This window comes from Solanum tuberosum, unplaced genomic scaffold (assembly GCF_000226075.1).
Source record: "Solanum tuberosum cultivar DM 1-3 516 R44 unplaced genomic scaffold, SolTub_3.0 scf00575, whole genome shotgun sequence".
NCBI classification, from domain to species: domain Eukaryota; kingdom Viridiplantae; phylum Streptophyta; class Magnoliopsida; order Solanales; family Solanaceae; genus Solanum; species Solanum tuberosum.
Window position 1 is genome coordinate 231,131 of NW_006239492.1, and position 27,268 is coordinate 258,398.

General features: G+C 34.1%; 4 protein-coding genes across 8 annotated transcripts; 3 read left to right on the forward strand and 1 right to left on the reverse strand.

Annotated features, from left to right (window-relative positions):
* Nucleotides 1–321: 321 nt before the first annotated feature.
* Nucleotides 322–9,465, forward strand: LOC102604946 (V-type proton ATPase subunit a1-like). Of its 3 annotated transcripts, none has more exons than XM_006365689.2 (18): nt 322–717; nt 1,425–1,469; nt 1,797–1,919; nt 2,050–2,157; nt 2,645–2,758; nt 2,865–3,038; nt 3,690–3,827; nt 4,260–4,367; nt 4,538–4,645; nt 4,749–4,897; nt 5,491–5,644; nt 5,747–5,907; nt 6,113–6,319; nt 6,400–6,583; nt 7,018–7,101; nt 8,212–8,405; nt 8,501–8,560; nt 8,759–9,465. In XM_006365689.2, exons 1-18 carry the CDS (start codon nt 577–579, stop codon nt 8,787–8,789), a joined length of 2,283 nt encoding a protein of 760 aa, XP_006365751.1. In that variant the 5' UTR covers nt 322–576; the 3' UTR covers nt 8,790–9,465. The 3 variants fall into 3 exon arrangements, with proteins under 3 accessions (XP_006365751.1, XP_006365750.1, XP_006365749.1); XM_006365687.2 differs by having other exon boundaries at nt 324–717; nt 8,764–9,465; XM_006365688.2 differs by lacking the exon at nt 7,018–7,101 and having other exon boundaries at nt 323–717; nt 8,764–9,465.
* A 736-nt stretch (nt 9,466–10,201) lies between these two features.
* LOC102581726 (uncharacterized) lies at nt 10,202–11,940 on the forward strand. Its single transcript, XM_015304572.1, has 4 exons — nt 10,202–10,443; nt 11,214–11,417; nt 11,518–11,723; nt 11,839–11,940. The coding sequence occupies exons 1-4, from the start codon at nt 10,320–10,322 to the stop codon at nt 11,938–11,940; spliced, it is 636 nt and encodes a 211-aa protein (XP_015160058.1). The 5' UTR covers nt 10,202–10,319.
* A 60-nt stretch (nt 11,941–12,000) lies between these two features.
* Nucleotides 12,001–17,197, forward strand: LOC102605733 (uncharacterized). Of its 3 annotated transcripts, none has more exons than XM_015304575.1 (8): nt 12,001–12,194; nt 12,370–12,500; nt 12,799–13,065; nt 13,194–15,330; nt 15,436–15,622; nt 15,740–15,848; nt 16,264–16,344; nt 16,774–17,197. In XM_015304575.1, exons 1-8 carry the CDS (start codon nt 12,053–12,055, stop codon nt 16,846–16,848), a joined length of 3,129 nt encoding a protein of 1,042 aa, XP_015160061.1. In that variant the 5' UTR covers nt 12,001–12,052; the 3' UTR covers nt 16,849–17,197. The 3 variants fall into 3 exon arrangements, with proteins under 3 accessions (XP_015160061.1, XP_015160062.1, XP_006365752.1); XM_015304576.1 differs by having other exon boundaries at nt 15,448–15,622; XM_006365690.2 differs by having other exon boundaries at nt 13,194–15,622.
* Nucleotides 17,198–19,933: 2,736 nt separating this feature from the next.
* LOC102582054 (protein NRT1/ PTR FAMILY 2.3-like) lies at nt 19,934–25,157 on the reverse strand. The gene is made up of 4 exons (XM_006365701.2): nt 24,877–25,157; nt 24,500–24,717; nt 21,132–21,685; nt 19,934–20,795 (listed from the first exon to the last, which is right to left on the reverse strand). Exons 1-4 carry the CDS (start codon nt 24,983–24,985, stop codon nt 19,970–19,972), a joined length of 1,707 nt encoding a protein of 568 aa, XP_006365763.2. The 5' UTR covers nt 24,986–25,157; the 3' UTR covers nt 19,934–19,969.
* Nucleotides 25,158–27,268: the final 2,111 nt, after the last annotated feature.

The window sequence follows — 27,268 nt, forward strand, 5'->3', positions numbered from 1 at the left end:
TTTCAAAAGTGTTACTTGATCCGAGAGTCTTACAAAAAATAATTTATCTATCTCCATAAGATAGAAGCAGATTTATGTAAATTCTACTCTTTCCAACCCCTTTATGAAAATACAATATAGTATTAATAAATAAAATTATTTTTCTAATAAGATAAACTTTTAGTCTAATTTTCTTTTTATAATGGTGTTCCTATAAAAATAACATAAACTCGATTTGGCAATTTCATAATTCCTTTTCAAATTATTTTAGATCGATACATTCACAATGAGCAACAAAAGTCAGCGTGTATTTTAATTACTTTAAGTCAGCGCGCACTAGAATTTTATGCGTATACCTTTTTATCTTTATCCCAAATGAATGAAAAGTAAAGTAGGAAAAACTGCGAAATATGCGAGATGCCGACCGAATTCATTTCCATGGCAGTTACCTTTACCCACTGTTAACGAAACCGCAGTTTAACTAAATTTGCAGTGCGAGGACTGTGAGAGACGAGCGTGGTGTCCCTTTCTCAGAGAGTAGATCTGAATATAGATCTCTCTCTGTCTACTAGGTGAATTGTTACCTTTCGGAAAAAAATGGAGTACATAGACAACATGCCGCTAATGGATCTGATGCGCTCGGAGAAGATGACTTTCGTTCAGCTTATCATTCCTGCTGAATCCGCTCATCGTGCCATCACTTACCTTGGCCAACTCGGACTTCTCCAATTCCGTGATGTACTCATCTCTTTACCTGTGAATTTTTGTTTTTGAAGGATTTTGAAGTTTGTTTGTTGATTCAGGATTGATACTGTGGTTTTATGATTTTGAGGTGTCACTCACTATATGTGCCTGATTAATTGGCCTGATTTTTACTCGAATAGTCAGTCTTCGAGAGTGATTTTGGTTATGTGGAATGCAATGTAACAGGAAAGTGTTGTTTTTGACTAAGTAACGATTCTGTAGTTTTAGTAGTCTATGTTGTGAAGGATTTGGAAGTTAATTAATGAATTCGAATAAGACTCGTTTACTTAATCACTTTTTAAGTGCCAAAGAGTATCAAAATTTCAGGGAAGCTTAATTTCATTCTTCTAATATAGTTGTTCTAACAATCCCATGTGTTACTTGTGTAAATTGAGGTGAGGTTTCAAAGGCATCAAATTACCGTGCTGGTTCTTTCTTTTGGGTTGGAGTAAGGCCAGAGAGAACTATCCACACTCTTGAAGATGAGATGCAGTCAATTTTTTTCATTATTATAATGTTGTTGTCCCTTTCAATATTTTGTATGATATTTGTAACTAGTTTGTCATCTTCAAGGGGATGTGGCAAACTTTTAAATATTATTATATTTTTATGATCTAGCTATCCTGACTTTTATCTCCAGTTAAGCTGCTTTATTTTCATTATCCAGCAAATAAACTGATTACCTAACTTCTTTTGTGCAGCTAAATGCCAAAAAGAGTCCTTTCCAGAGAACATTTGTAAACCAGGTATCTACGAATTTCTGTGAATTCAGTAAATTCATCTTCAAAATTCTACATGCTTGTTACTAAAGTGGAATTGTGACTATAATCAGCTTAAACTGTTGACAAGTTTCAATGTGCTTGTATTGTTGACAAACTGCTATCTCTGCTAACTTTTGCTGGAACTTTGCTAAAGAGAAGATCACTTCCTTTTACTCAAATTTTAGTCCATAATTTTGTGAAATTAAGTCGAGCTGCTTAGAATTGCTCTTTCTCGCCTTTATTGAACCTAGAAATGAGTACATATTGATTTGTTATTCCTTTTATTAATTCAATCTTGGGTGACGTTTGTAGGTAAAAAGATGCGTGGAGATGGGAAGAAAACTACGATATTTCAAAGATCAGATACACAAAGCCGGTCTATTGCTGCCTCCTCTTCCTGCTTCCCAACCTGATACTGAATTAGAAGAAATAGAGGTCTCTTTCTGGTTGCTACTTGCTGATAAATGAGTTTTCCTCTGTTTTCAATTTCAATTATGGATTTATTCAGTAGCTTTTCCAATTCAACAAAAGCTCATATGGACAATTTGATTCTTCAAAATTTCAGATACAACTTGCAGAGCATGAACATGAATTGATTGAAATGAATGCTAATAGTGAGAAATTGCGGCAATCATATAATGAGCTGCTAGAATTTAAGATGGTACTGCAGAAGGTACATTTCTGCCTTGATATCTAGTCATTCTGTTAATGTGCAAGCATTTGAAGTAAGAAATGAATTTTGCATTAATGATGTGGATTCTGAGTTGTTTGAGGCATTTAATTTTTGCCAGAAACTTGGAATTCTTAAATAGCTGCTTTAAAGAGAGCAAAGATATTGATTTTTTTTTTTGTAATCATTAATGTGGTTGCATACACGAGTGTCTATTGGAAACAATCTCTTGACCTCTGAGGTAGGGTAAGGTCTGCGTGCACTCTACCCTCCCCAGACCTCACTTTGTGGGACTACACTGTCTATGTTGTAGTTGTTTATGCTTACCTATCATTTTCTCTTCTAAGTTTGAACTTGTGAGCTGACATTCAAAGCTTCTCAGATCACCTCTTTATCAGAATTACCTGAAGGACCAAATTTATGCTTTTTTGGGTTTAAAATGTAATCATTCCTTTCAGAGATACTTATTTTTTGGTCACTATCACTCCAGGCTAGTGGCTTCCTTGTTTCAAGTAGTAGTCATACAACTGACCGGGAAATAGAATTGGATGAAAATGTATACTCCAATGATAACCATGGAGATACAGCATCATTAATTGAGCAGGTAACTGCACAAATAACAGTTTTTTCTTTTGAGTAGCTTATATCATTAATTCATTGATGATTAAGTTCCTTAAAACTTTTTCAGCAAAGTTATTTTCAATCTTCAGGAGATGCATTCAGAACTGTCAAATCAATCCGGAGTGAGATTTATTAGTGGCATTATCTGCAATTCCAAGGTTCTTCAATTTGAAAGAATGTTATTTCGTGCAACAAGGGGTAATATGCTTTTCAATCAGGCAGTTGCTGATGATGAAATACTGGATCCTTCGTCAAACGAAATGGTCATCCTCTTTCTTTAGAACTTCTAATATAATTGAACCCTTCTAATTGGACATTTGCACTGCCATCTTTCTAAACGTGGGTCAGCACAAAAGGAATTTGTTCACTAAGAAAAGTTCCAAATAAAGGAAAATTCTAAAATGCGTAAGATTTACTCATGACTCATGAGTCATGAATAAATAAGGAAAGAGTAGAAGCATTTCTCTCCATTTGAAATGGCCAAACTCTAACTCTCTCTGTCTATGCAATGTGGTTTCTTTAATTATCTATATGTTTTTATCTATTATTATTATTACTCCCTCCTTTTCAATTTTTTTTTTGTCCTGTTTTGACTTTGACTTGACACGTAGTTTAAGAAAGTAGAGAAGACTGCTAAATCTTGTGTTCTTAAATGAAAGACATGTCAAATGCCCTTTAATCTTGTGGTCTTAAACATATTATGTGGAAAGCTGGAATTAAAGAGTTGCTAAAAAAAAAAGAAAGAGGCGTTCTTTTTGAAATGGACTAAAAAGGAAAGTAGGACAAACAAATTGAAATGGAGGGAGTATTATTACTGTTGTTGTTATTATTATTTCTTTGTTGGATCCTTGCTGCAAGGAAACAACCTGATTATAAAGGTTATCTTATGGTTAACATAGATTTTGCTTCTGCAGGTTGAGAAAATAGTCTTTGTAGTATTCTTTTCAGGTGAGCAGGCGAGAACAAAAATACTGAAAATTTGTGAGGCATTCAGTGCAAATTGCTATCCTGTTCCTGAAGACACGACAAAGAGGAGGCAGATAACTCAAGAAGTATGTTTCTAATGGAAAGGAGTTTCATCGGCATTACAATTGAACCTTTTTGTGTATTAATTATCTTTGCATAATTTGTTGAAAAATTGTAAGTAGGAAATGGATAATTTTATGGTATTTCTGCCTAATGTAAGCAAGCTAAGTTTTAGTTGCCCTCAATTTATGTGTCGATTGACATTCAACGTCATAATATACATCAAGAATGGGCCAATGTTCTGTTATCTCCCTACTAGCACTCGTGCTATGTCTGATTGCCTTCACATTTATTCCACAATCACCTCAGCATGATTTGCCGCATTTGCACTTCAATGAGTCCCAACCCCAAATCTGTTTAGACATACTGTGATGTACATAGCATATATAATTTGTGATTGTTCATTCTTGAATGCTCTAAAGTAAGATATCTGAATGAGATAAACTTCTTGATTATAGGTGTTGTCTCGGCTGTCTGAATTAGAAACCACTCTGGATGCTGGCCTGCGACATAGAGATAAAGCTTTGACCTCTATCGGATATCACCTTACAAAATGGATAAACATGGTAAGAGATTAAGAGTGAATAGAATAGTTGTATAATCTTTCAGTTTCAAAAAGGAGTGAATAGAATAGTTGGAGTTATTTCTTTATACTCTAGTTTATTATTGTCTGGTGGGAGCAAGTGCACCTTGTGGTTTTGACAAATGAGTTAATTGCTCCAACTTCATTTTCTAGGTTAAAACACAAAAGGCTGTGTATGACACTTTAAATATGCTGAATTTCGATGTTACTAAGAAGTGTCTAGTGGGTGAGGGCTGGTGCCCAATATTTGCAAAGACCAAGGTAAATTTCTTTTTTGATTCTTTTTGTAGCAGTTAATAAATGGAGCTTCAACATGCACAATTTTATAACATTAATACCAAGTAATGACTCGTGAAAATTTTAGATACAAGAGGCTTTGCAACGTGCGACATTTGATAGCAGTTCACAAGTGGGCATTATATTTCATGTGATGGATGCCGTGGAGTCACCTCCAACATACTTTAGGACAAACAGATTCACAAATGCATTTCAAGAAATTGTTGATGCGTATGGGTAAGTTAAACATGCAGTAGCATTTCATTATTTGAAGAAAATGATGTAGACATAATAGTTTTGTCTTGATTTAGTTGATGCAATTAGGTCATGGGGATAAAATGTTTGTTGACAGCATTAGTTCTATTCCATCATTTTTGCTGATTCTACTGATAGCAGCATGTCCATCTGAAATTACTTCAACATAATTCAAGTTGGTATTCTATGAAGATGTAAAGGGGAGATGATGTTAATGTCATGACCCGAAATAGACATGTTTGTTGATGATGTTTTAGATGGTACATTAAAACTTTATTGCATTTGTTGTTTTATCTTACGCTTCACTCATTTTTGCAGTAAAACCTTTACTTGTTTCAAGAATGTTTTTCATATGCCTGAAGCTTGGCAAAATAAAATTTTAATAGAAAAGATTCTACTTTTCAACATAATGCATGCCATGATTTTTGGTTGTAGTTGTACATAATGCTTCAGCTCTTCAGATAAATTTCAATTTCATTTGTTTCTCAAAAGAATATATGAATATGAATATCCATATGTTGTGCACTTAGGCTGGTCCAAACAGAAAACACTTATAGTGCTGTTTTTCTTGACAGTGTTGCCAAATACCAGGAAGCAAATCCAGCTGTTTATACCATTGTTACATTTCCTTTCCTTTTCGCTGTGATGTTTGGGGACTGGGGTCATGGAATCTGCTTGCTCTTGGGAGCATTAGTTCTTATCGCAAGGGAAAGCAAACTTAGTTCTCAGGTTAATACTCCTATTGATTTAAGATTCTTCTTTGGAGGGCTGAATTAGAGCAATCATATAATTATATGCTCCTTTTGTGAATCAAATAACTTTTCCTGGCAGAAACTAGGCAGCTTCATGGAGATGCTCTTTGGTGGTCGCTATGTACTCCTGTTGATGTCAATATTTTCAATTTACTGTGGCTTGATATATAATGAATTCTTCTCAGTTCCCTTTCACATATTTGGTGATTCGGCGTACAAATGCCGAGATGCTACATGCAGGTATACAATAATTACCATGCTACATTTTCTAAATAGAAATTGACTACAATTTCTGATTATGAGGAAATAACGTATTCACTTTGTATCAAGTGTATCAACGAATACAATTGTATCAAGTGCATACATATGTATCATGTGTTGTATACTCTTACATAATACGATTGATACGATATTGTATCTTGACATTACTGTGTGTACATTACAGTGATGCACAGACAGTTGGTTTAATAAAATACAAGGATCCGTATCCATTTGGCGTGGATCCAAGCTGGAGAGGCAGCCGTTCAGAGCTTCCTTTTTTGAATTCTCTGAAGATGAAGATGTCTATTTTGTTGGGTGTGGCCCAGATGAATCTTGGAATCATTTTAAGTTATTTCAATGCACGTTTCTTCAGCAGCTCACTTGATATTAAGTGTGTAATCATTTTCTCTTCTCTCTTTTTTCATGGTTTGCCTGTATGTTGTCATTTATTCTGTGATTGGTTGTTGTCAGGTATCAGTTTATACCACAAATAATCTTTCTCAACAGCCTCTTTGGATACCTTTCTCTTCTCGTTGTTGTCAAATGGTGTACTGGTTCTCAAGCAGATCTATATCATGTTATGATTTATATGTTCTTAAGTCCTTTTGAGGCTCTTGGTGAAAATAGGTTGTTTTGGGGCCAGAGTGTGCTTCAGGTATGAGGTACCCTTCTATTTCCGGAACATGTGCTCTTAGAGGTTGTTTGGTTCTTAAATGGGGTATGGTAGAATTGTACTAGCACAAAATTATTGTGAGAATATTGTCAATTAGTGAATTATTAATGGGTTTCTAATACATGCATCCCATATTTGGGATTTTTGGAGTGGGGTTTAAATTCTTTTAATAAAAATGCCTCTTGCATAATTTTTATAAATAACTTGTAATGAGTAGTTAAATATATATGTATGTATGCATTAAAGGTGCCATATGCAACTAATAGAAAGAACAAGTAACAAACAAAGAAATATGAAAAACAAAACCATTAATGAAGTTCTTTTTTCTCCCTTGTCCGTCACACAATTCGATACCAAACAACCCCTAAGAATATGTCTGCGTCCTTGTACCCCTCTGTTAACAATTACTGTTGCAGGTAATATTGCTGCTTTTGGCACTAATTGCAGTTCCATGGATGCTCTTCCCAAAACCTTTTATTTTGAAGAGACTTCACATGGAGGTACTGTGTTGACTTTTCTGATTCAGAGAAAAGATGAAAGTAGTGAACCTTGGAACCCTTTCCAGAAATAACTTTTGTTTTCTTTGAGAGACATTTTAGTGGCATAGAATGGAGAAACCTTTAAAAAGGAAATTCTAATTTCTATTTTGATTTTTTTTTTCTTGGAGAGAGAGGGGTCCTGTTGGCATGCCATAAAATCTAGTAATAGTCAAGTAGGCTCCTATTGAGTACCTTACTTTATTGAAGATATACTTTCCTTTTTAAGTATGACTTCACTCTTGATATGTTGCCAGAATGAACTTCTAAATGTACCCTTCCATGATTGTCTGGTTAAATTAATTAGCCTGACAAGTTTTGAGTGTATGGTTTTTATCTAAAAATAGTGGTAAGAAGGGAATAACCAAAAATATAAGTTTGATATACTAGTGAAGGCATTAATGCTTTCAGTTGTTAAGTAATATCTGCCAAGAGACATTAGGCTTTCGAAAATGGAGATTTTTGTCCATGAGCTTCTCATATCCTAAGATTATTCTGCTTCATGGGAAATTTCAGCATGGCATATGCTGTGTAGGTAGGGTGATTACACTATTAGAGCTACTTGTGCCACTAGGTGACTGTCTGAGATTGTAATCCATATTCCAATTGTTTTTTTTCTCTTCCTTTGTTCGGAAATTGTGAGAAAAGGTGGGATACCTTTGCTTGTTTTTCAGAAAAGCCCTTTCTAGTGTACCTTTTAGCAGCCTCCTTCCCTGTTCTCACTCTAGCAGATCCGTTCCAGTCAGACTTTCCATTTTTCCTTTTATTTTCTCTGTTTTAACCAAATATGAGAATGCAACAAAGTTCTTATTCGGTCGAGATCCCACCTAAAATGAACAGGAATTTTATTCTGTACACCAAATGGTTGCATCTGTTCCTGTATAGATGTTGTTTAGGTGTCCATTGATGTTACTGAATTAGCAAATATGGTTTTATATATTGACAGGATCTGAGGGTAGGACGGAGAGCCTTATTTACTTTTGTATTTAATTTCGCACAATTTCATGTACTGCCTATCGCTACTACTTAGTATCTTGAAGGCTTTATTTCTCTTGCACCTTTGATGATTCTCAGAGATTTCAAGGTCGGACATATGGAATGCTTGGAACCTCTGAGATGGGTAGTGATGATCAACCAGATTCTGCCAGAGAGCGTGCCGAGGAGTTCAACTTTAGTGAGGTTTTTGTGCACCAAATGATACACTCTATTGAATTTGTACTTGGTGCTGTTTCTAACACTGCATCGTACCTTCGGCTTTGGGCTTTGAGGTAAATCCATCAATTACTTATTTTTTGTCATCAACTTGAATTTTGTATATTTCTTGAAAATTCGCTGTATATACCACACGTTTATGTTGATGCAGTTTGGCTCACTCTGAATTATCTACTGTGTTCTATGAGAAAGTTCTCCTCCTAGCTTGGGGGTAAGTTTTCATTTGACATTTAGCTATTTCATTTTCTTCTCACTGGCTGTTCAAGTTTCTCCAGTTTATAGCTATGGCTTTCCTTTCAAAGGAAAAACCTAAATAGGAGCTATGATTTGATGTAGAATGGTTAATTTTCTTCATAATTTACTCTTGGTATTCGCGGTGTTGAATTTATCTGTCTATTATCATTCTAAGTTCAGGTATGAAAACATCATCATACGACTAGTGGGGCTGGCAGTTTTTGCCTTTGCGACAGCTTTTATACTACTCATGATGGAGACTCTTAGTGCATTCCTTCATGCATTGCGTCTTCACTGGGTTGAATTCCAAAACAAGTTTTATCATGGGGATGGTTATAAGTTCATGCCGTTCTCCTTTGCCTTATTAGCAGATGATGAAGATTAGTACATAGCGTTTCTTTCTCTCTTTTCTTCCTTTGGGGAATTCCGTGGAGAAGAAGAGTTCCCAATCTAGAGAAGAAGTCTGACAAGAATTTCGGAAGGACCCAATTTTGACTGACTGGTACATTTGACACACTTTATTTGGATGAAAGCAGCTGGATTATGTAGGATAGAATTGTAAAGTTGCAGCACATAATCTTTTGGTATAGCAGTATGAAAAGGACCCCGAGGGTCGTAGTTAGCTGTTGAGGAAGAGATGTGTAAATTTTTCTCATTTCTTATATCCTCATCCCATTCTCTCAAACAGTCAGTATAATTTGTGAAGAGGGAATCTCTTATACCACCTGCATCTTCTGAGTTTCACATCTTTTTGTGGAGGAAAAACTTGCTTATTCTAAAATTATACCTGCGAGTTGTATTCATTCATTTTGATGGGGGAAGTTTTCCTTCCCGTTTTGTAACAATAAATCCAGTCTCACTTACGGTGTTATGCTTCAGAAAGAAGAATGTTTCCGAGTGTATATCAAATGTGTGAAACAGATAAACAAACTAGATGAGCACACCGTGCGTACCAGCACGAACATCCCTGAAATCACTATATAGAAGTTTGCACAAACATATGGCGAATGGCTTTTGTAGGAAAAGAAAAAGGAGGAAAAACTCTCTCCGTAGAGAGTTATTGTTTCACTACAATTTAAGATTTTCCAACATATGAATTGTCATCTTCGGATGCAATGACATTCATTGCGTAAAACTGTCATTCTACATTGAATCTTCAAATGGTCCAATAGTTAACTAAGGAAAGCATTTCCAAATCTCGAATAATTCAAGCTATAATCTTGTTGAAAAGTCATATCTATTTTAATTTGAATATCAATAGTTAAATCTTTTAAAATGAAGTTTACATACTCCAAAATCATATAAGAAGAATACTAGTAGGAAATATTTGCCATCCAAATAATAATAGTGGTAACAAAGACTTCCAATACAATTTCTTATGACCTTCGGGTAGATCTTAATACTTTATCATGATTAAGTGATACTTACTAGGTGATAAAAAAGTGTAAACACTACCTCCTGCTGCTCATTTTTTTTTAAAAAAATTTAAAACTTGATTCTAGTATCGTAGGAAGTCAGGACTTTGTAGTCAATTTTTGAATCAAAGAAAGGAAGGGGCAAATAAATTTGGCATTGGAGTGAACAAGGCACGTGTGATTTGTCCTACGTTAGGGACCGGCCCTTTCCCGCTTGCCCCCATTTCAAAACCAACAAATAAATCCTCATTTCCGCTTAACCAAACAAACTACTCCTACTTCTTTGATGATTTCTTCAACAATTTCAAGTATCAGAGAAAAATGGAATCAGATCTACGCCTCCTTGAAATCTCCGGCGAAGAAGATTCTCTACTCACGCCACTCCCTGATATGGACACCAATCCCAACGATTTCGCTTCAATTTCAAATTTCATTTCCCCAATGAGTCAGTTCTTCTACTTTTCTTCTCTTCTATTTTTGTTTCTTTCAAGTTTCACATTGCCATTTTCCAATTTCTATGGCTTGCTCCGTTTTTTTTTATTTTGTTTCAATTCGTTAATTCCCGCATTCATTACCTTGAGGGATTTGTAGCGGTAAGCAGTCAAGGAAGTGCTCAGATGCTGTAAAATGTTTTTTTTTTCGAGAAGTTTTGGAGGTTTCATCTCGTTTAGATAAATCTAGATTTTTGTTTTATATGGAAATGAGTCGTAATGAGTTTGTAGGGTTAATTAGGTTATGCAGTTTTTGCCTACTTTCAGCAGTTATTCAATTCACTGTGTTACTTCAATCAAGTATATTAGGTTCCTGATAAAGGAGGAGATTAGCTATGCGTTGGCAACTAGTGTCTGTAGTCATACTTTGGTGAATACTATGAAACGAGACTAAGTAGAGGTGTAATTGATGCATAAGACCCTAACTATAGGCTTTGAGGTGAATTTGATTGATTGATTTGTATTATCAAGTCCGTCAGTAGAAATTTGATCGTTTCTTCTTTACATTTGGTATTCTGTGGCTCTTCTATTTTGTTGGTTGTATCATACATTTTTATTCAAAACTTCTGCTTTTCTGTTGGAGATGTTATGCATTATGTTCTTCTTGATGGTTCTCATTTGCCTATGTTCCAGCTTGAAGCTGTTTAGTTTTCTGTTTGAAATTGAAACAGTTGGTGCCTTGAAGTAGAGGGCGTAGTTATTTACAGATTTCATCATGTTGCAGGAGGGCTGGAGGTTCGGGTAGATCATGTAAAATCCGGATGTTCATCTCGTAGAGTTTCCAGCAATAAAGAAAATATCAATTCAGACAAAGCAGAAATGCCTAAACTGAGTGTGGAGCCACTGCACATGAAGAGGAAGAAGAGGAGCGGTGGTTGCAATTTGCGGAAAAGTTTAGCATGGGATAGAGCCTTTTCAACTGAAGAAGGTAATTTTTAACAGTACAGTATCTCTAGTATCAATGCAGAAAAAATTGTTAGATACTTCAGGAGATTGATATCAGGAAAAACCTACATTCTTTCTGTTAGGTGTTTTGGATCCATTAGAACTTTCTCTGCTTAGTGGTTCATTGGTTAAAACATGCGGAGAGGCCTTGTTCACCATCAATGAAGAAGAGCGAAATCCAACTTCAAATGACTCTCTACATGATGCTAGTTCAGTTTATTTGAGCTCGAACAAAAAAAGTACGTTCAAAGGAATTCGAGCTGTAGCTTTAAAAGAAGAAAATCGGAAGGTCAGATCTCAGCTTAAGACTAGCAGTGATTCAGCTCATAAAATATGGCCATGACTTCTGATGATGCTCATCTTATTTTAATTTGTTGTTTACTTGGTCTTTTGCGTGGTTTCAGGCCTCAACTAAAATACCAGTGTCTCACAATGGTAGAACTATCTCCAAATCTAGTAGCTGTTCACAACCTTTGTCTTCAGCTTCATATCCTTGCACATGTTAGATATATTTGAAATTCAACTATTTCCAAGTTGTTAGTTTTTTATTTTGCTATATTTGGAGTTTGTACAGATGAAGAGCCTTAATATTATTTTAGACTGAAAAGGCCTGCAAACATGAATCATGGAAAATCTGCGACCAAGGATTCCAAGTTACCAAAATGTCAAGTTTCAAAGCCAAATTCTTGTTCGTTGCCTACAAACTCTAAGAGTAGCATACCAAGAGCAAGTCATTTTAAGCATCAAGTAACTGATTCTGGTAATCTCTTCATTAGCTATTCATCTGGCTTCTGCTGAGCGTGATTGTTTCCATTTCTATCATGGAATGTATTCAAAATGTGCTGTAATATTATATTTTGCGAAAGTAACTTCCTTATTTGGGTCACAGATTAAAAGAGTACGTCATTTATATTCTAATTTCCTTTCTCGTGCAGCTTTTGGTATTCAGAAAAATCTGGGATTAATGAGCTCCTCTAGAAAGTTGAGAAATAGCAAAGAGAAAGCAAAAGCTGATGCTGCACCTTTAAAGGATAAATCTTCATCATGCATTTTGAGAGGAAATGATGTAAGCTTCAGTTCAAGTTTAAGATCAATATTTTAGAAAAAAAACTGTGTGGTTAAGAACTTAAAAGTACTTTCAAATTCCAAAGATAAATTTTTATCATGTATTTTAATTTTAAGGAGAAATGACATAAGGGTTAGTTCAAGTTTTGAGCTCAATATTTTAGAAAAATTCGGTGTGATTAAGAATTGTTCAAATTTCAAGAACACAACACTAAAGAATTTAGCTTACATTCAGTACATATGGTAGTTAACCAACAATATCAAATCCCCTCCTTTTTGCTGAATTCTAATTTGTGCAGGAGAAATCACCATCAAAATTACAGACATCAATTGAATCTTCTCCAGTTAATAATTCTAGCAATATTGGCGTGGAGATGAATTCAGATGCCACACTTCCATCTACCCGAGCACATTCATCTGAAAGTCATGATGTATGTTTACCATCTGTACTCCCTCTTCCTCACAGTACTCGTACTGCTGTTAGCAGTATGCCATACCTGCCCGCACAAGCCATGAAACCATCAGGTCTGCGGAGGCCCTCACCTTCCTTGGGATTTTTTCGTCAGGTATTACCAGCAACCCAGCACTATTCTGGCAAAGCATTAGGTTCTTTTGTTTTAGGTGAATAGGATGCTTGATGCTCATGCTGTAGCATTTCATTTTAAAGACATGACAACCAATATGGTGATTGCAGACAAAAGCTTCAGATACACATCGCTTGTTGAAAGTCGAGTCTAGTATGTGCCCATTGCAAAGGTCTGGTGATCTGAGGCCACCAGAGACACTAGCAAGGCAAGAAGGCAAGGACGACTTAGCAAATTTAAACTGTAAGGTACTAGGATCTGAATCGGAAAGCTCAACATCATCCTACAAAGTAATTAAAACAGGCTTGGAAGGAAACAGTGTAGAAAGAGTGAATATTCCAAGTAGTGTTATTAAGAAGCTTGATATAGTCAGTGATAATTTCAGAGATCATGTTGGTAATTTTGATGAGCAAGTATTGGATCACATCAAGCACGAAGAAAAGAAGCCTCAGGATACAGAATTGCTGATGAACGGCAAGCAACATCCACCACAAATGGGAAAACTTGAATATATAAACAAAGATGGTAATCTCATGAACTTCATCCCTGGTTTTATAGAAAATAAAGGCTCTGCTGGATCAGGTTTTAGAGATTCTCAGTTTCCACAAGCTAGCTACAATTCAGAATCTCTAGTTCTACATAGACTGGAAGATGGCAATCCAAATGAAAGAGAAGAATCTGCCATTTCTTCAGTAATTGATGGTTTGATTTGTAACTCGCAGTATGGGAATATGATTAATTTAAGCGGGGAGGTGATGAAGGAAGGTTTCATGGGCGGCTGCAATAATTTAACTGGTGGAGAATTTGAAAAGGTCAAGTCCTTTGCAGTTGAAGATGACGGGATCTTTGATAATGATAAGTACATTATGAAGATTAAGAGTAATTTGAGCAAAGTCCAGAGAGAACTAAGGAATATTGGATGTGGGAACTGTGAACCCTTGAATCTCGCAGGTTCAAACTTTAGTGAAGTAAAGATGGAACTGTCAGAAGTTGCATATCAGCATTCTCATAATCTGAAAGAAGCTTTTACCAGCAAGCAGATCACAGATAGAGCACAAACAGGAGGTTTAGTAGCAGATATCTCAAGTGAAACTTTATCTGGTGAAAATTGCGAGACTAATCCTGGTGGGCTTTCAATTAACTCAGAACATAAGTCCCAGGCTGGTAGCGTATTGCATTCAAGTGGTCAGTCCCTTAGTAAACATGTTTGCATAGATCAAAACCAAGATGGACAGATTGATGAAACTGGTTTATCCGCTCTTCCATATCGATCAGATGAAAGTGGTTTTGATAGGTTTGATGTAACAAGTGCACAGACAGTGGTTGGAGAAGATCCTGCGGATATCATGTGTTCTAGCCCTGTCAAAATTACTCTTCCAGGAAATTGCAATCATTCAACAGATAAAGAATTCAATCATGATAAGATTCTTGCAAATTCAACTACCTGTCGGGAATTTGGTTCATCGTCTAGTAGAACAAGAGATAAAATGGTATCAGATGTACCTGGTTCGATTGGCGAATGTAGGAAACCAATTATAGAGTCTGTATTGGAAGTGGTGAATGAAACTGAAATACACAATTCATTGAACTGTCACAATGAGGGCAATTTAACTTCCTCTATGGAATTTGGTTCATCTTCTGGGGGAACACAAAATGTAATTGGATCTGGTATACTTGGTCCAGTGGGTGAAGGTAACCAATTGATCAACAGTGTGCTCCTCTCCAAAGGAATGGATGAATTTGAAATTCAAGATTCATCAAACAAGCCTAATGATGGTAATCAGACCATCACATTGAAGCTTGGTATGCTGTCTCCGGAAAGCTTGAAAGTTGAAGAGTCACACATGTGCAGCCATGCAGACTTCATCCCTTCCAGTCCAACAGAACTGGGGTGTCATACAGTTGTATTAGAGAGTCTTCATACTCCTCCAAAACTCAGAGATGCAAGACAAGCAAATGAAGTTGGAAAGACAACAAATGCCCTCACAAATATTATACAGATAGAAGATGCACACGTGGAGACATATAACAATGATGCTCAGTTGTTGCCTAAAAAAGCCCCTATCACTGTGGTGGAAGAATGTGAAAGCAGCAATTCCTTTGAGAATTTTCGAGAAGCTTTTCCATCACGAAAAAGTGTTGATGCAGGTGGATTAGAAACCCCAAGTTTTCTGAACCAGGAGTCACCTCTGATTCATGGGAGTGATAATGATGCTGATGATCTGGATGCTATCCACTGTGTTGCGGGTAGACTATCATATCCGGCGGCAATTGAATCTTTATCTTTGGAATCTGATTTATCTGAGGGGACAAGTAAAAACCATACAGCAAGTGTGCCAACTGATTGCATAGAACTTGTTGCAGGGGATCAGACCTCATCAAGAATCAGAATGAAGGTAGATGAAATGTTGAATGAAGATATTCTGGTGAAGGAATCTGAAACTGGTAAACTTAGTGGAAGTGAGAGTTCTCAAAATGAAATTTGCCACGGGCTGGAAGATACCGAGCAATGCACAAATGACGACACCATTTTTCCAGTGTAAGTATTGCATAAACTTTTCTCATTCCAAAGAACTCCTTCATTTTTTGTGGACATAGCCTTTCACAAATTTCAATTCTTTTGTAGAATTGCTAAAATGCCTTTTGTTGATGGCAGCAAAAATGCTGAGAGCTGTCTGAAGAAAGGCAATCTTTTGATATTACCACCACGGGATGCAGTTCCTTTTTCTGATGAATGGTTGGCAGCAATGGAAGCTGCAGGGGAGGTAATTTTATTTTTTTGGAAAATGAGCTGTATTCTGTGATTTATTGAAGCCAAACATAATTAACTTTGAAGCATATTTTATTAATTCCACTCATCTTCAGTTTCCTCAAGAGCAGTTTGCTTCCACACCTTTATCCAAATCCTTCACTTATAGCAGGTGGTATTAAAGGAAAAACTGATGAGACATTAGCTGTTCATCATATTTCCTTTAGTAAAATGATAGAAGCTATCATCCAGTTATAGGTCCAGAACAATCGGCAAGCTTGACATCCTTAAATGTTGTGTTCTGAACCTTAGGTTAGGCAGTGACACAAATTTGGATTGAGTGTTAAGCTCGACTGCTCTAAATCTGTTGTTGGAGCATGATTTAGCAGAAAAGTAACCGAGTAACTGACTCTTGTGTTCTGATTCTACAGGAAATATTAACGATGAAAGGTGGTGCTGTACAAAACTCACCCCAAGAGAAATCCTTGCCTGAGCCAAGCCCATGGTCTCCGGTATGTCACTATCTATACATGCTTCTTTTCTTGTTTGAGGTAGCCTATGCAGTATCTAAATGTATGTCACAAGCTAGAATGAGAGTGCATTCAACTTTATTCTTACTTATAGTTAAACAGGTTCTATGGCATATGCTACCAATTAAGTGAGAATTGATTCACTTTTGGTTATACGACTTACAAGATATTCTATGTTCCGAGAACCTCACGCTTAACTGGAGCTTAGTGTACCATTTTGTTCCACATAGATACATTTTGGTACTTGCTTAGAGGGGATTTTACCTCACTTGTCTCTTTAGCTAGAAATCTTGATAAAAAAGTGATGAATAATGAAGTGGAAAATAGCGTGCTGTTGCATATATTTATATTGACTGGTTCTGCCGATTTCATATTAGTTTTATTAAACTGTTATTTTTCTTTGACTTACAGGTGAAGAAGAAAAACAATCAACTTGGACCTTATGACTGTACAAAGTTCCACCACAATGGGCCTCGCGAGTCCTGATTCGTATTGACTAAACTTGGTCTCTTTCAAATTCTTTTATTCACCACCTAACATGTTCCTGGTGTAGACTAGATTGACACTGCTTTGCTAGAAAAGCTGCTAACTGATACATTTCTCCATAGACACACGATTTATCCTTTTTATATGTAATTCTTTTACATCCACTTTAAAGGATTCCTTTTTGTTTCTTTCATGTAAAGAGCAGTATCTCATTCATGGAAACTTGTATCTTTATTCCAAACAGTAAGCAAAGCCTGGAAATCTCTTGCGGAACTTATGGTATCCATGCTTCTTGAATTGTACTAGTAAGTAGAATTTGCCATTCACTGGGTGCATCGGTTGATTTTCATCTATATTCTTATACTTGTGGAAGGAGGTAAACGCAAGGTAACACATGAATTTTGCTGATCCCAAGAAACAACAGAGCCAGAAGACGGTATCCATTCCTTCCATCATTGATATTGTCTGGCAACCAAGTTGTCGTTCTCTGAACTAGATCACAGTAAAAATCAAATCTATACATACATAATTATCAATTTATCAATTTATCATACATATCTGTAAAAATCTAACTTCACCACATACTGGAAGAGTACACTAGTCATTTCACATTTTTATAGAAAAACAAACCAAACTTCACTAGCATTTACTGTCAAGCAACTTTAGCTTAGAGAAAATATATGAGACTGTATAGCATTTGCAGTTAAGGAAATACATCTCTGACAGTTGACGTGCTTCCAGAAATTAAAAGAAAAACAAAGCAGCATATAGAGCTCAAACATGTAAAAAGTTCAGTGTCAATTGCTTTGTTCCAACCTGAAATAATAATATGTACTGTAATTCCAAAATCAGAAAGGGAAAAAAGAATATCACACAAATATGAATTAGCATTTTGTAAAGTACAATGTGTATCTTTCTGCATTTTGATCAGCATGAGTAGGCTATCAATGTCAGCATTTCTGTCAGCCTGTTGATCTACATCTTCATTTGTTTCATTGGCCGCGATCCATCTTGATCATTATTCATTAGGACCTTGTTCATTAGCGGTTTCATCTTGATCATGATTCTCTTCTTTGCATCTCTATCTTGATCAGCATTAGCACCTGCATCTTGATCAGCATTAGCGCCTACATCTTGAACATGATCCTGTCGATTTGCACCTCCAAAGAGAGAATCATGCAACGTTACACGACTCTTGTACATGAGCATGTCCCTGCCACACTTGAATTAACACCTTCCACAAAATATATATACAGACAATCTCAATTTGCAAATTCATAATTAGAAACTTACAATCTCATAAAGAATCTTCCTCTTATGAAATACTTGGACGGTAGGGTGGCTTCCCTCTGAAATAAAATCATGAACTCTGTATTTAAGAGAGATAACAAAAGAGCAATGTTATCATGAAAACGAAATGATCTTTAATATTAGTATCTTACAAGTCTCCACCCGAGCAGCATATTACATTGGGTACAGTAAATATTGAGTGAGGTTAGGGTATTTCCATCTTCTTGTTGATGAAATTTCGGTTGGTCTAGTATAACAACATTAAACCTGAATATAATACACACAACTCAGACAAAAGCTTAATCAAATCACAATATTTCCGAATTATCGAAATCATGAGACTTACACTCTCTTAAAGTAGCCTCTATAATCTAAGTCCTGCACCTGGACAAGAAAATGAACATAATAAGTTGTTCTGTTCATAAGTCAAGAAAAGGCAACAGTACAAAATGATGCAGAGAGAATCTTTACATTAGGAATGTAATACTGGACACGTGCAATTCGAGCTTCACAATTACTGCAATAGATGTAATCACGATGACCGAAAACTAGTGGATCATATACAGAATCTTCTTGCATTGTATCAAATTTGTGAATCAACCTGTTTCTTCAACTAAGAACAAAGTGGAAGAGGAATTATCAATGGAAAAAAGACTTAACTGATTGGGAATGTAACAAGAACAGAGCTAATGGAAAATGAGAATTCAACAAAGTAAGATAAAAATTGAAATTAATGGGATTGAGAAGAGAGTGTTAGTATAGAAAAGTGAGTTCTTGATTCTTGAATCCAAATTGACCAAGAGCTTTGTGTTGACAGTTAATTCAAAAAAGGAGGGAAATTCAACTCTTCTTTTTCTTGACAGGATTTTACAATTTACCCCTAAAAACTTGTCAAATTGACATTCATATGCACCGGCTTAAAAATGTGTCAAGAATAAAATACCTTATGTTTTATTTTCTTTTGCTAATGAGAAATACAGTTATGTTTCAATAATTCTACCGTGGGATGATTTTGATCTCAAAAATCAGAAACAGATTGGGAGACGGGAGTTGTATATTATTGTATTTATGTATGAACCCATTACGAATTTAGTTGAATTTAATAATTTTAATTCACATTTGATATTTGTCTTGAGAAATTCATTGAATATGTACAAATTATTAAATTAGAACACAATAATGTATTAAGGACAAATATTCTGAATACATAAGCTTTAAATTCAGACTCAATCCCTAATCATAAGTTCATCGAAAAAAGGTAAAAAATTAGACTAATGTGTCGAAATTGGTAAAATTTCCCTCATCCACCTATTGATCCGCAATTGCCCTTAATATCAATTTTTGAGTTAAAAATGTCTCTCCTTCCATTTATTAAAACACGATTTCTCTTTACGGTTTAAAATATCCTTTCTAACAAAATAATAAAGTGTGGTTTCAATTAACTATGTATATCCCTACTTATTGTTTTTGCCTGTCTACTTGCCAATTTGCTATCTCTACTCGTAGCTTTGCACAAAAAACAAACAGACAGTGGGATGTGATAATATAAACAGTTAATCTCCAAAAACGTTTGCTCAAAAATTCACCTCCCAAATATACCGGGGAACAAAAAGGATGATTTGTCTCTTTTTGGGGGGAACAGAATGGACTGTTACCCTAAATGCATTGGCCTGTACATTAACTAATGGGAAAATAAACATGTTTGTCTCTTGCTAAAAGTCAACAAATAAAAAGCCAAAAAAACCAATGTCAGCAATTTTATCTTTTCATGAATTGAGATTCATTGCTTGTTCAATGTTTACATAATGAATCCAGGACTATTTCATTTGGACTATTTGTCGATAGAATCATTCACTTCCTTGTCAACATTTTTATACTCGTACAATGAAGCACATACAACATAATACACAAAGTTTAAAGCTCCTAAAACACTAATCACCCAGAAAACATTATCCAACCTACCATTATTTATATTCTCAGGCAACCATCCTGTCACTTTTTGAACCAAATCCATCACCCCATTCCCTAGATAAAATGCCACTCCCATAAAAACCGCCACAACCGCGGTAGACGTGCTTTTCAACGACCCTGGAAATTCTTGGTAATAAAATCCGACGTATCCTGGAGAATGAAAAGCTAGCCCGATACCTGAAATAGCTAGTTGTGGTGCCAGCCAGAAGACTGACATTGGCACCACAACACTATTTTGGTGGTGGGATTTGTCCAATTTTATCCTCTTTGACTCTACCAGGGCGGATAGGACCATGCTGACGACCGTCAACACGTGTCCTATCCCAACCCGTTGGAGCGGTGTCAGAGAAGTACGGATGCGTTTAGTCAACAAGGGGGATAGGACTCGGTCCATGAATGTTATTGTTATGCACGTGGAGATCATCGTGAAGACTATAACAGAACCAGCTGGGATTTTGAAATTCGATCCTAAATGCCGGTCCATTTTCAGGGCCTGGAGGATTGCTAAACTGGTTTGTATGACTAGTGGGGTGCATAGAAGCAAACCAGTAGTCCATATTGGAAAAAGCTTTATCAGGATTTTGAGATCTTCTACTTGTTGCACTGTACATAGTCTCCATGGCTCAGCAGCAACTCTCTCCGGTTTCTTATCTCCTTCTGTGATCAAAGCTGCTCTGTTCAGGAACCTATTAAAACACACAACACATTCATTTTTCGACGTTTGGACTATAAATCACCTAAAACAACAGGAATTAGGTGTATCGACGGTCTCTAATCCTATTTAATGAGGTATTAACAAAAAAAATCTTAGCTACAGACCATTTAGCGATGGGCATTTAAAAATTTTGATAAAGGAATTCAAGAAAATGCAAAGAGGGAATCCTAGTAATTCAGTTGGTTGGCTATCTGAACTTTCACCTAGTTCGATTCCCCGCCTTGTAATGCCTTCCCCCATTTCCCCTGCTACTAAAAACTATATATACTTTGAACCATTATTTAGTGTAGGGAGAGTGTTGTTATACCTGAAGAATTTGCTAGGATTTGTGAGGTCATGAGCACTTGTTGCACTGTCCTGTTTTGTCATGCCATGATAATAATCTTCACCTCCTAATGACAACGGTTCTCTATGCTTCCTGATAGCAGCAACGGCAACTCGAGCCAAACTCATGAAAGGGCTTTCTTGTTGTGCCTCAATATGGCGATAGAAACAGCGTCCAGACAAGAAAATAGCCAAGCCAAGTATGTTGAAGGCGACACAGATGGCGAACCCAAGTACCCAACTAACGTTGTCCTCAATATACAAAAGGACTGTGCTACCAATGACATTAGATGTGTAGAGCGCAAAAGTATACCAATTGAAGAAAATCGCTTGATGATTTGGCTTATGAAATTGATTCGCTCCCATTGATCCAATGGTGAAACGTGTTCCTCCGTTTCCCAAATATGCTAGAGCTAAAGCTGCATATAAGATTGTAAGATGGAATGTTGATGCATTTCTGCACTCATTTGAACCATCAAAGCATTTTGGAGGTCTCAATGTGTCAATGACTGCTGTGAAGGTGAGAAGCAACACTCCCTACAAGCCAATTTGAGAAAACAAAACAGTATATTGTACATTAGATTAGTTTAATTTCTATGCATGATCAGACTGTCTAAAGATAACTACAAGTAACGGGCGTATAATATATAAGTAGAAAAATAAAGCAAACAAGTTCTGACAAGCTATATTTTGTATAACGACTACGATACAACAAATTTCCTCAGTAATAAAGCAAGCAACCTGCTACAACCCGCTAAATTCTACTCATTAAAAGATGTTGAGCTGAGCCTGTTATACAAAGTTCTATGAAATTAATGCAGAACAAGATATTTTGCAGAAATTAAAATATCCATGACTGAAAAAGGGCAGTTCAGTGCATTATACTTTTGCTATGTCCATTCTTTCAGTATAGTAACTAGTAAGCCATATCTCTATGTAGTCCGGGGCGGAGCCAGATTGGGCGCAGGGGTTCATCCAAATCTCTGAGGCGGAAATTGTACTATTATATGATTAACATTGTTTTTATGTATATCTAAGAGATGTTGTACGTTTATTTTTTAGTATTTTGAACCGTCTTAACTAGAAATTCTGCTACGTCACTGCATGTAGTAACATGACTTAGCCGAAACTAATGTTTCTTTGCACCTATAGAAGAACTACTGTTCACAAAATTTGACGGGTATAAAAGTTAAAACTATGAGAATATTTGGTTCAATTTGTTCCAACTCAACTCACCACAGGTAAAATTCCAACTATCAAATTAATGATTCGTTAATTTATTAACTCAACTTATTTTAATTCGGTTCGATATGCTTATTGAACTCTCATTTTGAGACCGACTAAAAGTTCCAACTCCAATCTAGTGCATATTCTATAAAGTATGTCCTACAGGAGAAATATTATTATTGTGGTAGTACTAATTTGTCATATATTTATTATTAAAGATAGGTATAAGTGCTTGAATAATATTGGTCGTGAAATCATTTTTCTGTTGAATTTTGTGTCAGTTTTTGTTGTAACAAATTGCTCTACTCCATATATATACACATCAACATGGATATTGTGCTACTCATGTAGGGCCAGCCCTCATCTAAGCAAAAAAAAAAGATGGATAACTCTGTTGGAAAGCATTATTATTATTATTATTATTATTATTATTAATTAATAATAAGTGAGAAATACTCTAACTTACATAGCAATGGCCTAAAAAGCCGCAAACAAAGGAAGTATGAGTCAGAGAAAAATAAATGATGACGTGGCGCATGTTGAGTGAAAAGAGGCTACTCCAGACAGTCTCTTTCTTATGAATATGTGGTGCAAAAGTAATTTAAAATTCCACCAGGAACTTAAGTTTATCTACAATGTTACTAATATTTAAAATTTTAAATAGAATATTACATCTCTATGAGCTTTTTTTCCTGAATAAATGTGAATCAATATGAGTAAATGTTATTAAATATATGTCAAATAAAAAATATGTCAATTTTTTTAGATTTACTAGAAAAAAATGTATATAGAAAATTCAAATTATATGTAATGTATTTCGATTAACTGTCTGAATACATGTTAAATTGCTTCTATCAAAAAGTTTTGACTCTTATTTTGAACGAAAAAAAATGTGAATCTTCACAAACAACCATTACGAAAATGAGTTAATAGCCTAAAATATATCTCCTTTTAATTATATATCAATATTAATTGAAATATATATGAAGTTTTACGAGTTATTAATTTAATTTAAAATATAACAAATGATAAACTTGTCTATGCTATGGTGTTACATTTGAGAACATGGAAGATTTCTTTTTAATAACTTGATAAAAATACATTACATATATTCAAATGTTCAATCAAAACAAATTATAATTCAAATATTTTTAACAAATTTTACTCACAAATTTAAAGAATTGTCCACATTTGCGGCTTATAAGTAAACAACAACTATCTTAGCAATATAATGATGAGATAATAGTGGCTTTCTGTTACTCATGAACTGACGTCTTTTGGCATCAAAGCTACCACACGATTTTATTTTTAAAAAAAAATAGAATTTGATTTTAATTTGCAATAATAGATTAGTTTTTTCCTTCGTTTTTATTTTTAACTATTTTCTTTTAAAATCACAAATTTTAACTAATTTGTATCTCTTAAATTCTGTGTCCAAGACTCTAATCAAATCCTACTACCTAAATTAAGACGGAATGTGTCAGTCACCATTACGAATTAATTTACTTATAATCACCTTAATAAATATACCTAATCGTATAACAAATATTTACACAGCCGATGCATATATAACTAAATAAAATCCCCAAAACTAAGTATTCCCTCTGTCCCACCGCTGTCCCAATATACGTAACATTCCTTTTTTAATATGTTCAAATTTTCTTTAAAAATTATGTTTTTATTATAAATAAATAATTTATAATTATGTACAAAATGAAAAAAAATTAAACCACAAATTTAAAAAATATTCCTTTTCTTCTTAAATCTAATATCACGTCACTGTCAACTAAATTAAAACGGTGAAAATAGTAAAATTCAAAATCAATAAGCCGACTTCCCACAAAAACGATCATAACATAAGATAGAAGCTACCTATTTCTTGGGAAAGGAAATGACAAAGACTTCATCGTTTCAACTTCCGTTTTACAAAAATATACTTTTTCACATATTAGTAATTTTTTAATTTAGTAGATATTTTGATACATTTGATATATTGTTAATTTAATATCATAAAATTAAAATTTTATATCAAATTAAAATAAGTCAAGCAAATTGAAACAAACGCACGAAGTATCTTTGAATGAATTTCACAAACAAAAAAAAAGAAGAGGAGAAAGTCGTTACCAGCAAAGAGATGAAAGAAGAAATCCATATGACGGAGAAACAGCCCAGAAAAGAATCAGCGACCACAGCCCCCAAAATAGGAAAAATAGTGCTGCACCCATTAGCCATGTTGTACACTTTAGCAGCACTCACACTATTCATGTTGAATTCTTCTATCAAATACACTATTAAGTTGTTATTCCATCCTGCTGCTGCCAATGATAATCCTGCCATACTCCCTAATCAAATTTCAACACCACCGTTAGCGCGCAGAATCAGAATTTTCACTATACATATAATAATAATGATTTAAATATATAAAAAAATAAACACAAAAAAAGTTAATCTTATATATACAGTATAATTTTCATTCAGATAGATGAGGGAAGAAAGAAGACCTATGATGAAGGGAAATGAAATCCAACCGCCATTGTTGTTGGTGTTGGTAGAAGAGTGGAGATGATTTGGTGGTGCTTCATTTACAAACGTCTGGACTGATTTTTCCATTGCTGCATTAATTATTAACTCAGCTACCTCTTTATATATCCTCTCTTTTTAGTTTCTCTAGGACAACTTGGATATATACTAGTAGTACTAATTATATATATACTTTTTTTTTATTTGTGTTGTGCTTGTTGCCTTGGGATATATAGTAGCAAAATTAATACTTAGTAGTGTATTCTGTTTCCAAAGTTTGGGGTAAATTAAATTTTATAAGTTGAAGACACTATCTTATCACTATGTCTTTTGGATGCATACGACAAAAGATGCCACTATGTTTAATTTCCTCCTCCCTGTCAAATCAAGTAGTATTTGTATTTCAACTGTTAAATAAAAAGAGGAAAGCGTATCTTTTATATTTGGTAAGTTTTAAAATTTTAATATTTAGTCAAAAAGTTTAAGATTACAAACATAAAAATTATTTATTTTTTAAATTTAATTTTTTTTGAGATTCAAAAAATCTCTCTTTTTATTTTAAACTTAATATCTAATTAATTAAAGTAAGATATTTAAATGGTGACAAAAAATATTTTTAAAAGTTGAATAAAAAAAATACTTTTATAAAGATTTTTATTTATAATTTCTTATGTAAGTTTTACCAACTTTATATAAAAAGAATTGAACTTATAGATAAAGTCACACAATTATTCAGTACTTCATTATATTAAAGTCATTAAATAATATATTGTAAGAAAAAACTATTCAACTAAAATCTAGATGAAAATTTATCTTTAAATAACTACTATTTAATTATTAATGGTAGAGCAAATTAAGGGCCAAAATTATAGGGATAAAGACCTACTGGCTATTAAGGTCTAAGAGTCGATTTGAATTGACTTAAAAGTTGATCAAACATACTTTCAAGTTATTTTTAGCTTTTGAGAGAGCTGACAAAGTTTAAAATAACTTAAAATAAATTTTAAATGACTTAAACAAATATTAAAAAGTCAAAAACTACTTTTTAACTTAAAAGTTACTAAAGTTTGACTTTTTAAAAATTGTTTTTAAAAATAAAATAAAAAAACCAAACGCGTTCTAGCATGATTTCAAATAATTGGATTGAATGAAGTTGAATTTTATTTGGACATAATTTGTTTTTTTCATGTAGTATTTCACTAAAAGCCTCATAAATTTGAGAAAACTATAAAAACTTTTCCAACTCTTATATAATTTTATTGAATGAGCAAATTATAGTTCATAAATAATGTAATTAGCTCTTGACACTATATGATTTATGTAAATTATACATCAAAATATCATAAGATGTGCCGAATTAATAAATCGTATGTCTTTATGTTCATTTAATAAATAAATATTTGTGATTACATTTTATTGCAAACTTTTAATTACACATAATTTTACAAAAAAAAATGAATTTAATAAATCAATAATAGTAGTATCTAGCTATTCCTTAACAAATTCATCCACGTGAGTCATGAGTCTCATTCAAAAATATAAATTTATGAGTTAAGTTTTAGAATTTAAAAAATTAAAATGACAATTTGAAATTCCAATTTTTAAAAAGAATTTGAGATTAAAGTTGAGGTTGAATTTTTTAAATAACTTTTATAAATAAATGCAAATTTAAAATCATAATTTAAAATCGCACGAACAGTTAAGAAGAGGAATTGCAAGAGACATGTTATATGGTATTTAAATAAATTAAAGCTAAATGACTTTGATTAGGAAAAAAATGTTCAGCCACGCTGTGAACAGTAGTGTTGTTGCAAAAAATACTTTTATGATTTTTTTGTGAGATGTGAGTAAGGTGAGTGATTTTATATTGCAAATAGTGATTTAGTAATTTTGGTACAGTAAAATAAAAATTAAATTACTAACTATAAAATGAACTTCTTGTAACAAATAACATTGGTAATGGAATAACAGCCCTACCTTATGATTTTCTAATTTAATTTTATTTTATCTCGATCGTTTATAATTATGAGGAACGCTTCCCGAGGCAAAAATTCGTTGCTCGGCCTTCCCTGATAAAGATGTTAATTTTTAATTTGTTTTAACAAAAAAGTTGTATATGTGCCTTTTTCAATCAGCTGCTTATTGTTAATTAAGTTTACCACTCAAAAAACTTTTCAATATTAACATCTGAGTAGCAATAAAATTGAAAGGGTACCTTCTTTACTCCATAAATTCAACTATATATATATATATCCTCTTGTAAAAACATTTTGTCGATATCTTTGAATGGAGTTAATATCTCAAAAGGTCACTCAACTTTCAGAATTTATCTATTAAAGTCATTGAACTTTCTTCTGTATCATTAAAATCACT